This window comes from Asparagus officinalis, chromosome 5 (genome assembly GCF_001876935.1).
Source record: "Asparagus officinalis chromosome 5, Aspof.V1, whole genome shotgun sequence".
In the NCBI taxonomy this organism is placed as follows: Eukaryota; Viridiplantae; Streptophyta; class Magnoliopsida; order Asparagales; family Asparagaceae; genus Asparagus; species Asparagus officinalis.
The window spans coordinates 115,339,838-115,351,152 of record NC_033798.1 but is presented as its reverse complement, the minus strand read 5'-3'; the positions used below and the strand labels follow the sequence as shown (position 1 = coordinate 115,351,152).

Here is an 11,315-nt window from a genome sequence, read left to right as displayed (position 1 = left end):
ACTACATCCTGCATGTTCGCATTATTGTCATGCTAGCAGACTTGTTTAGTCTCATGACCCACAACACAGCACATGGCCGGTACTTCGTAATGATCATTTATAAACTGGCATATCACACTCGGCACTCAGGAGTGGAGCCAGGATCTGTATCTAGGTTGGGCACTAAAAAGATCAAGCTTATTTTTTAAAACGTAATATTTCATTCCATAGAAATATTGCAGCAATATTTAATGGACGAGAACAAGAACACACACGCATGCACGTGTGTGTGTGTATACACACACACATATATATATATATGTATGTATATGTGATATATATACGTATACCTATATGTGGTATGTATGTATGTATATGTGTGTGTGTACATATGGTACACACACACACACACACACACACACAGATATATATTAAATATGATCAGGCATCATATAACTTATATCTATCCATCTTGCATTATAATACCCAACCTATTTAATTAAGATGAACATTATTGCTTGAGATGTACTAAAGTTTGGGAAAAAGAGATTTAGATAAAGTGCAAATAAAATCAAAATCCTAGGTTGGATACATATTTAAATATTTGCTTGTATAGTATACTGGAGTTTTCCAAGTTGAGGTTGGCACTTGCCCAACCTTACCTCTATGTGGATCCACCCGTGGCACTCCGCAGTAATACTTAAGTTATACTGTCCCCAACATTCCTGATTCTTTCAATAACATTTTAAAATATAAAATGCTGATATTAGGTTGTTGACACGAAAACTGATATTTCCAGTTTGAAATTGGGAAAACAATCAAAACTCCTGAAACTCTTGGCATTGTTACCAAGCAAGGAAACCTGAACGTCTGAAACTGATACCAATGAAGGGTTTCCAAACATTGGTTTCCCCCCCTCTTATTTATGGTCTTGTTCTAAATATATTTTGATGTTTATGGGTATTTTTTCATCTCTTTTCTTTCTTTTGCCATATGGTTCTGATTATATTTCAATGTTCTTCAGGTTTTCTAATATTATGCTTTTGGTTTCTCAAGTAACATTTTGTTCTCCTTACCATATTTGTAATAAATCATTTATATTTGATTGTTGCAATTATTAACCATTATTTGTTGACTTTCCTAGGGGTTATTCGCCTTTTGGCACAAGACAATCTGAACTGATTTACCCTACTTTGAACATATCCAACTAATCTGGTTTTTGGATGAATATCATTGTTTTACTGGCCAAACGTTATAGTATTGTGTGCATGTAGTTTCATATTGACATGTGCAACATGTGGTTGTTCATGTAAATTTTTTGTGAACATGTGGTTGTTTCCTGCAGGGGAATTGTACAGCAGTCTGAATATCCAAGCATTGGCGCCACTGAGTTACTTCTGTCCAATGGCATGAAGATCTGCTACAAATGCACTGACTTTCTTGATGATCAGGTAGCAATTAGCAAGAACTTATTCTTGAATTTCAAGGGTACAAAAATGTCAATTGTTGCACGAACCATGAGTGCATGCCTTGATGCTTATTTTCCATAATAGTGGTAACTGTTGTTCATGAATGTAACGTTGTGGAACTTCATGACAAATAAATCTTTTTCTTTTACAAGGGTTAATTGCACTAAATTTTCATCGATTTTAACTTTAGTATCCTGAAGTTCAAATTTGCCTATTAGCCCAAAGTTTCACCCTTTTTAACTTTGACACATTCTCTTAGTTTTTGCCCAAAAAAACTGTTTCATGTTGATTCTTCCTTTCAATTCAGGAATTTTCTTTTAGTATTGTTGTCAATATTGCTAAATAGTGGTTATCTTTGCTATAGTTTAATGAATTTTGGTGTTTTTAATTGAAAGATATGAGGAGGTATTTCTTTTCAGTTTGGGGGTATATATATCCAAATATTATCACATGGTTATCATGTGAATATGTGATGCCTTTTAAACAAAATTCTAAACAGTGATGTAAAGGAAGGTAATAAAGTTGAAATTCGTGAAACTTAAGGATATGTGGGCAAATTTAAACTTTAGGCCATTAAAGTTAAAAATAAACTGAACTTTAGCATAGTAAACTGCAGTTAACCCTTTTTGTTTTTAATAAAAATGTACAAGCTGACATTGGGCTAATCTTTGTCATGACTGAATATTTAGTATCTAATTAATGTAAAGCACTATGTGTTACTTTTGTTTGTTGGAGGTCTGGTTTGCTTTTGTGTTGGTAAGTTGATCGTTTTGCGTATATTTTTGTCTTGGTGACAAGGTACTTTTTATGGAAGATGCCTCATATGTAGTTTTTGAGTCTGATCTTTAATTGAGTTTCAAATCCATCAAATCTGTTAGAGCATATTGAAAAGATAGCTACAGGGTTGCGATTTTAGACCTGGTTGCGTGTAAGTTTTGGAGCATGTTCGCATGTGCATTTATCATGACAAATAAATCTTTCGTTAGTTTTTAAGAAAATGGCAAGATTGACACACATTATTGAGAAAAAATTAATTAATCTTGCTTTTCAACTACACCAAAACTTTAATTTTCAATTGTACCCTTCTTTAGATTTTCCAATCTAATTAATCTATTGATAGCATTGTTTTAGTTTCAATACTTGTCAAGGATAGGTAGGGGGAAACCCAATAACTTAGCATTGGGCTTAACGAAATGTCATTCTTATTTATGGGGGAGAATGATGTTAAATTTCATTTAGAAGTGACTAGGGTGAATATTTCAAAAGAAAGGTGAATGCAGTATACTAGAAAATAAATCAGCTAAAGTTTCAAAAATGAAGCTTATGGACTAAACATGTCAAAAGTCTATCCCAGTATCCACTGAGGACATAAAGATAATATAACCATGATCCATACGAGGAGCCTGCGTTGTTCTTCTGTTAATCTAAAATGTAAAGTGAATGCTTCTTTGAGGATCTGACAGGTACTTATTATGGTACCAAGTATGTAAAATTCACAACATTTTGTAAGTTCAATGTTTATTATTGTCATCAGAAGCATATTTTACTGCTTTATGTGACATATAGGCATAAACCTTTTCCACTACAGTATTAAACATATACTAGATTACAAAAGATCTTGTAGATTTGTTTTTGTCTTTCCTTTTTTTCTATCTTGTTTGTGTAAGCTGATTAGCTGATTACTTAAGCATGTCGATTAGCTGATTATCTTTGTTGCCTTGCTTATATTATACTTATCCTCATAAGTAAATTAGCACTTCATATGATGAGTAAATTCAACTAAAATACCTTGATTTTAATTATTTCAACAGATCATTTTTACTGGGTTTGCATATGGTGGATTGTCAGAGTTGTCAGAAGATGAATATATGTCATGCTCAATGGGATCAACCATTGCTGGAGAAATAGGTGCATTTGGTTATAAACCCTCTGTGCTTATGGATATGCTTGCCGGTAAGAGAGCTGAAGTTAGCACGAAAATTGGGGCATACATGAGGACCTTTTCTGGTGATTGCTCGCCTTCTGATTTGGAAACTGCTTTGCAGGTTTGTACTTCAGCCTGTTGTGTTAGAAGCTTGGAACTCTGAATTCAAATTGACTCATCTTAGACTAGTTTCTTCATGATGCTTCACTGATGTACTTATATCATATTAATATTGTGGTATGGTAATCAATGTTTGTGCTTCATAGATGAAATTGACTAATTTCGTACAGATGAAAGTTTGCAGCGTAGGCATATACAAATTGATCGTGTTGTCTTTTCATGATTACATGCTGAGCCTTTGATTTTATGTTGGGCTCGACAGCAATGGGGGTTTTGGGTTGATTTTCAATGAATAAATGATTAGTATTCCTTTTTTCAATATGGACGGCGACTACTTGAGCCCCCATCCTCGGGAACGATATTGTGAGGTTGGATCTTTGGATTGAAATCTTGCGGTGCTATGCCAAAGTGGGGAAGTAAATGAATTTCTGTAGGTATCAACCCATCACAACAATGCGGTTATGGTTGGAGGATAGAAGACTTTTAGTCCCCTTCACGTATTGATTATATATTTGCTAACTTGGTCTGACTGGATTTCTTATTGCTAGAAACATTGATTTCATATATATATATATTGATTATATACTTCATACTTGTATGGAATGCCTTCATTGGCTTTGTACATTATGGTTTGTAGTATTTGCTAATGACTTTTTCTTCTGAGTCAATATGATCTCCAATCATTATGGTTTGAGTTGAATGTCCGATGATTTTAATGTTTTGCTCTGTGCTAGATACTGTGGGTTATATGAGTACGAGAAATTGAGAAGCGGGTCCAGTAAAGCTATGTGCTAAAATTCTGTTTTCTTCCTTTAGTGATCTATCTACTGGAAGTCAAAAACATGATATATATACAAGTATGAAATTTATAAAAGGGCCATTCGAGAATAGGTTGCAGGATAAACATTTTCTTTCCCTGTTCCCCTAATGTATTCCTTTGTAAAAGTCAGGGAGCTTCATCAAATAGAAACATGGGTTGTTACGTCATGTTCCATTTTTGACGTATATGCTGTCGTTTTGAATTTATCTACAATCTACATATGTCGGAATAATTAATTAATTTGACTTCCACAAATGCTAGTTTCTTCACAAAAGCTAGCTAAGTTATAGGAAACTCTTAGTTTTAGGAAACTTGCTTGCCAATTTGCATTAGACTGTTGCTATCAATGTCCTTCTTACTATGTCTTCAAGCTTCATCTGCATATTAATCTATATGTAATTTGCAATCCATGCAGCTTGTTTACCAACTATTTACCAAAAATGTTGAACCAAGGGATGAAGAAGTAAAAATTGTAATGCAAATGACAGAAGAAGCAATACGTGCTCAAGAAAGGGATCCATACACTGCATTTGCAAACCGTGTACGGGAGCTGAACTACGGGAACTCTTATTTTTTCCGGGTATGTTAAATTTATTGGTTTAGATAGCTAGTTTCTGCCAGTTCATGTGTATTTCTTATTTCTAACCATGTTTCCTGGTACAGCCAATTAGAATTGGTGACTTGAAAAAGGTGGATCCTTTAAGAGCATGCAGATATTTTAGCGACTGTTTCAAGGACCCCTCAACTTTTACTGTTGTAATAGTCGGGAATTTTGACCCAACCGTGTCACTTCCTCTAATTTTGCAATATCTGGTATGTCTTTCATCTTGAAGCCTATTTGGGTTAGATTGTTATCTTAAGTGGTTAATTGTTTGTTTCTTTGTAGGGTGGAATACCGAAGCCCTCTGAGACAGTCTTACATTTCAATCGCGATGACTTAAAAGGCTTGCCATTCAAATTTCCTGCAACCATTATCAGGTGAATTTAAAAAAAAAAATTGGAGTTTTTCTCTGGCATTTAGTGTAATCATTCTTCGTGGTAAACATGCTATAATTCTGAATTTTTGTGTTTAAACAATTGGCCTTGTGTAGAGAAGTTGTGCGTAGTCCTATGGTTGAAGCGCAGTGCTCTGTTCAGCTAGCGTTCCCTGTGATGCTTAAGAATATATCTATGGTAGGAAACTAACTCAAAGGGATGCATATACTTCAATTACACTTCAGCTAACTTGACAAGCTGTCTTGTTTTGTGACTTATCAAATGCGTAGATGGAAGAGATTCATTTCATTGGATTTTTGAGCAAACTACTGGAGACTAGAATAATGCAAATTCTTCGGTTCAAACATGGGCAGGTTCATCGCTCTTTAAGTTATTTTTGCTCATTTCATCCTCCATATTCATACTTACAACACTGTGTAGACCATCTCTTTCTATGTTTTGAATTATCTTTCTATGTTTTGAATGAACCAGATATATTCAGTGGGTGTATCTGTCTTTTTGGGTGGTAATAGACCTTCAAGGACTGGAGATGTCCGGGGTGATATAAGCGTTAATTTTTCTTGTGATCCAGATATTGCATCTAAACTGGTAAGTCTTTAATGTTTTGAAATATTATTATTGATAACAAATCTATATTCATTTCTCCAATATTTTGAATTTCTATTGATAGCAAATGCATATCCGTTTCTGCATGTTTTCGTGCATTTGATTCAAACACCCTTTAGTGTAACTTGTATTTTCGATAGGTTGATTTTGCTTTAGAAGAGATATCATATCTTCAACATAATGGACCATCAGATCAGGATGTTTCCACTATCCTTGAAATTGAGCAACGGGCCCATGAAAATGGATTGCAGGTCTGCTTTACAGTCCAATTTATATTTTTTCCCTACTGGAAGTTGAAGATCACTGTATTTTTGAGATTTGAATGTTTGTCAGGAAAACTATTACTGGTTGGACAGAATCCTGCGCAGCTATCAGTCACGCACATATTTTGGTGATGTCAGTACCTCATTTGAGGTTGGTATATTCTCATGTTCTTTTGAGTTGCATGTCATATGTTTCTTGCTTTTTTGTTGGAACGGCAACCAGACTGCTCGTTCTTGTTTGATGAAAGTATAATCTCCTTTGTTCGTTGTTGGTGGCTTAAATCTGGAGGCATATACTGATTTGCTGCTTTTTTGAGTATTAGCTTAATATTATTGATTCAGACATACAAACTTATTTTTAAATTCTTTTGATGCGAAGGATATTTCTCTCTTGATTTACATTGCAACTTCGTGTTAGTAAGCATGTTGCTGATTGTTTTCAGATTATGCTCTCCTGATTTTTTTGACATCTTTGCAGGTTCAAGATGAAGGGCGCACTAAGGTCAGAAGATCTTTGACACCATCAACAATGCAATTAGCCTTACAGAGAATTTTGCCTTCCCCATGCAAAAAACAATATACAGTGGTCATTCTCATGCCCCAGCAATCTCGCTTGAAGTTCTTGAAGTCACTGCTTATCCAAACAGCTAGTGAACATAGCAGAGATGCAAAGGTCAGATGTTGATCATTTTGATCTCTTTCTTAAAATAATTTTCCTTGTATTGCATTGTTGGTCATATATTTACTATTACATCTACTGTTTTTCCTGGCACGGCTGACTTTGATGGTGAATTTTAGACCAAGAAACCAAAAGCAGTTAGAGAAGACTGCCTTTTGTCAGCTTTGCGGGATATAGTTGAAAGAATGCCGTGGACTAATGGGAAATTTGAATTAGGACTTTGGGAATTAAAAAAAAAATCAGCAATGCACCATCTTATGGTTTAAAATTCAATGAATATTTCTGAATAACTCGGTTCTTCATAAACTACCAAAGGGAACATCATCTGGAGTATCTCATAGTTATAAGAATCTTGAAACATAAAAGGTCCTGTAATGTGGTCCTTCTACTTAAACAAAATAAAAACTGGAGGAAACCCTGTTGTGCTCTTGCTCTACCAGCGAAAAAGATATTATATGTATGAAAAACAGTAAGAATTATGAGAGAGTTTCGTTATCAGGGTGTGTGCCCCATGTTGGCGTTGGGGACTAGATAAGTATCATGTGGCACGGCTAAAATTAGTTTTGGATGGCTCATTGGTTTTTGTGCTCATGGAGGCAAAAGATTGCAGTGCCAGTTAGGGAAGTGTAATATTTTTTAGGGAAAATTGCTTATGGCCCTCAATTTCCTTATAAGTATTCCGTCTACCCCTAAGACTTTTTCAACAATCCCAAAACCCCCAAAAGCAAAGCCACAATTCTCTGAGCCCCCAAAACACAAAATCCAAGAGTTTAAAATATGTGAAGACCATAATACCCTTTCTCTCTCTTTTTTTCAGGATGTCACTGTGATGATTTGAAATGAGTTTTGGGGGGGAAATTCTAGTTCCCTCCAAAATTTTCCAACGGCGTCGACATCGGCAATGAAAATTTCCCGGCGTTAGTTCATGTGGCGAAGAAAAATGCGATCTTGAAGATGGTGATGACGAGTTGTGATGGATTCAAAGTCGCCGTTCCGATGAAAAGGCGGGAACTCCGGTGACTCCCGATGTAAATTTTTTTTACTTTTTTAACTTGTACTTGAATCCGAGTGCTATATTTTTTTGTTATTTTATATGTTGTAATTTTTTTGAAATCGATGACTTGAGATTAAAGTAGTGTAAATTTATATATTGTTATTATTTTACTGTAATGAGTTTGTTATTAAGGTTATGAGTTGATTGTGAAGGAATGTTACGTGTTGGTTTTGAAGATTACGAGTTGGTTATGAAGTTTATGAGTCGGTTGTGAAGGTTACGCGTCGGTTGTGAAGATTATGAGTTTGTTGTGAATGTTACGAGTTGTTTGTGAAGGTTACGAGTTAGTTGTGAACCTCGGTAAGGAGTTAGTTGTGAATGTTACGAGTTGGTTGTGAATGTTAACAACAATCACAATCAACGCATTGCCGAGGTTCACAACCAACTTGTAACATTCACAACCAACTCATAACCTTCACAACCAACTCCTTATCGAGGTTCACAACCAACTCGTAATCTTCACAACCAACTCCTAACCTTGACAACCGACTCGTAATCTTCACAATCAACTCCTAACCTTGACAACCGACTCCAAACCTTCACAAACAACTTGTAAACTTCACAACCATCTCGTAACCTTCAAAACCAACACATAACATTTCTTCACAACCAACTCATAACCTTAACAACAAACTCATTACAGTGAAATAACAACAACATATAAATTTATAGATTCTACTTTAATCTCAAGTCATCGATTTCAAAAAAAATTATAATAATACATAAAAAAGTATAGCACTCAGATTCAACTACAAGTTAAAAAAGGAAAAAATTACACCGGGAGTCGCCGGAGTTCCCGTCTTTTTATACGGAACGGTGATGCTGAATCCATCGCAATTCGTCATCACCGTCTTCAAAATCCCAGTTTTCTTCGCCTCATGAACGAACGCATGGAAAGTTTCCTCACTGATGTCGACGCTGTTGGAAAAATTCGGAGGGAAACCCCCCCCCCCCCCCAAACCCATTTCAAATCATCACAGTGACATCATGAAAAAAGAGAGAGAGAGAGAGAAATGATATTATGGTCTTCACATGTTTTAAACTCTTGGTCTTTGTGTTTTTGGGGCTTAGAGAATTATGGCTTTGCTTTTGGGGGTTTTGGGAGTGTTGAAAAAGTCTTGGGGTGGGCGGAATACTTGTAAGGAAATTGGGGTCCAGAAGCAATTTCCCCTATTTTTTAATACTGAACACCTTGCTGTACTTTATAATACGCCAAGATGAAGTTGTATTGCACAACTAGCCCTTCGATAATTTTCTTGCCCTTCCACCAATCCTTGATAAATCTTAGGATCAATATCTCCAGATCATAAATCCCTGGTACCATATGTTGCTTTCTCGGTATTGGCTTAAATGGGGTATGGATTTTGCCTTTGTTTATAACACCTTTTGATAAGGATAACTCATGAATGAGGTAGTTGGACACTGGAAACACGTGAGAAATTTATAGCCAGCTTGTGGCATGTTGTCAATGCTTTACGAAAGCTCTGGTAATTTTGTCACAACTGCCAGTGAGGATAGCTGCTTGTCACTTCTAGAAGTTGGAATAGACTAGACAAAGACGAAAGAAATCATGGTTCATGGATGCAAGGTTATATGCCTGAGATGGAAAAATAAATTTCTAAAAATTTTCCCCATGTTTGTAGGAGAGTATAAATGTTTGATATTGCATATCATGAGAACAGGATCTGAGATTGAGGTTAGGAAAGTGGGAGTCATCGGGCCTAGAATAAAGGGTAGATCGCTAATGGTTAACCACAAGTTTCTGAGAATTTTGAGATCCTAAATTGATGTTATTTCAGAGAGAACTGTGCAAGCTTTGCTAATACAAATTTAACGCACGAATATGAGGGATATAAAAGAAGGCTGCATTCAGTAACTATTTCGCTAAGGAATAAGAAAATTTTACATGTATCTTCTATCTCATTAAATGTCAAAAAGAAAATTTGGTCTACTGGTTTGCTAATCTAAGCCATCCTATCTTCAGACATGATATGTGTTGTTATTGGAATTTATTTACTTTTAACCTATGAGTATATCTAGACTCAAGCGGCTTTACGTGATGTTCATTCTGTCCCTTGCTGCTTATTGCATGGTTGCAGAATTGATTCTAGATGCAGTCAGTTTTAAGAGGCAAATAATAATATAAAGAATGAAAAATAAATTTAAATTTGTACTCACGCTCATGGTTTCTCGTCATGGTACTGCTCATTTGTTTGAAACATGTGCTTACCTTCTGAAATTTGTTATAAATCCAAGGTAATGAAGTTCATAAATTAAATTGCTTTGGAGTTGTTACCTTTTCCTGAGTTCATTCATATGTCGAATCTTGTCGTATGCAGATTTTGGCTGGAATGGCTGGTGCAGTGGTTGTAGCACTTAGTTTATGGAGATACTCTCGGAGTACATTGAATTCTTAAGATTGCACCTACCTGGTAGAGGTTTTCATGAAAGAGATCAAAACGGTTGCAAAAAATTGGATGAATCTTTTGATGTGATGGCACACTTTCAAGTGGGAACGGAGCCATTATTTTGAGCTCAATGATCAGGTAAAGGGAAAATGATTATCTGATTGGTATCCATCATCTTATCTGCTTATGTTATGGGTAGAGAAAGCTACCATCATTAGTCATACCGGTCATTAAATGGCCAAGTACTGTATCAGGTAATGATTGATGCAACAGGCTTGCTGTTGGGATATTGACACCACTTAGAGCAAAAGCGCTTGTAACAACATATTTTTAAAATGTAATCCCCTCTGACCTGACGGTCCTGACCCTCGAGTGTAAGTGTTATACTTTCATCAGACTGAGCTTTGATTCTTCATTTTTTCTTCTGCGGACTAATATTGTACAAATAGGCTACACAGCATAATGTTACAGAATAGATTGACAACATATGTATCTCAGCGTGCCAATCAATATTGTTGTGCTTAGGCAGGTAGATGTACCCCTCGCTCCTCGTAGTTTGAACGGTTGCAATTTTTAGACGGATGGCCTGCGCCTGAGCTTGGATTATATTCGGTTATAATAATAGGAATTCGATATTTATTTAATTGGGCTTCAGTCCTATCTTAGCTCTGGGTTTCAGCAGCAACTAAGGATAGGCTCGTAGCCTGCACAAACGGCCAGCAGTTCATACCAAAGCTGTGGTTTCTGAGAGATGCATAGCGTTTCTAGTACGCTGAACGGTTCAGTAGAAGTTTACATTCATAAAAGAAATACAGGACAGCTTCGTGCAGGGCAAGCTCCCTGCAGTTTGGGTCTATCTATAAAAAAAAAGGACTCATGCGTGCAAATTTGACTCTATGATGAAGGAAACAGTAGGTTCACACATCAATATTTTTGTAAACAAAATTGCTTTATTAATAACATTGATGATAGCGATAACGTTATTATAATTACTGTC

At 35.8% G+C, this 11,315-nt stretch overlaps 1 protein-coding gene across 4 annotated transcripts in view; it reads left to right on the top strand.

The window, feature by feature from the left end:
- LOC109840810 (zinc protease PQQL-like) overlaps positions 1–10,804 on the top strand; it is a 25,113-nt gene extending 14,309 nt beyond the window's left edge. For 2 of the 4 annotated variants that reach the window (XM_020409583.1, XM_020409586.1), the window contains exons 10-21: positions 1,325–1,430; positions 3,260–3,493; positions 4,728–4,892; positions 4,976–5,125; positions 5,199–5,290; positions 5,404–5,485; positions 5,578–5,661; positions 5,780–5,896; positions 6,055–6,165; positions 6,248–6,328; positions 6,656–6,850; positions 10,250–10,804. In XM_020409583.1, coding sequence (XP_020265172.1) covers positions 1,325–1,430; positions 3,260–3,493; positions 4,728–4,892; positions 4,976–5,125; positions 5,199–5,290; positions 5,404–5,485; positions 5,578–5,661; positions 5,780–5,896; positions 6,055–6,165; positions 6,248–6,328; positions 6,656–6,850; positions 10,250–10,327 — 1,495 coding nt within the window. In that variant the 3' untranslated portion in view covers positions 10,328–10,804. Of the gene's footprint in view, positions 1–1,324; positions 1,431–3,259; positions 3,494–4,727; positions 4,893–4,975; positions 5,126–5,198; positions 5,291–5,403; positions 5,486–5,577; positions 5,662–5,779; positions 5,897–6,054; positions 6,166–6,247; positions 6,329–6,655; positions 6,851–7,673; positions 7,980–10,249 lie in introns of those variants that run through there. The other 2 variants (XR_002247062.1, XM_020409584.1) reach the window with 2 other exon arrangements.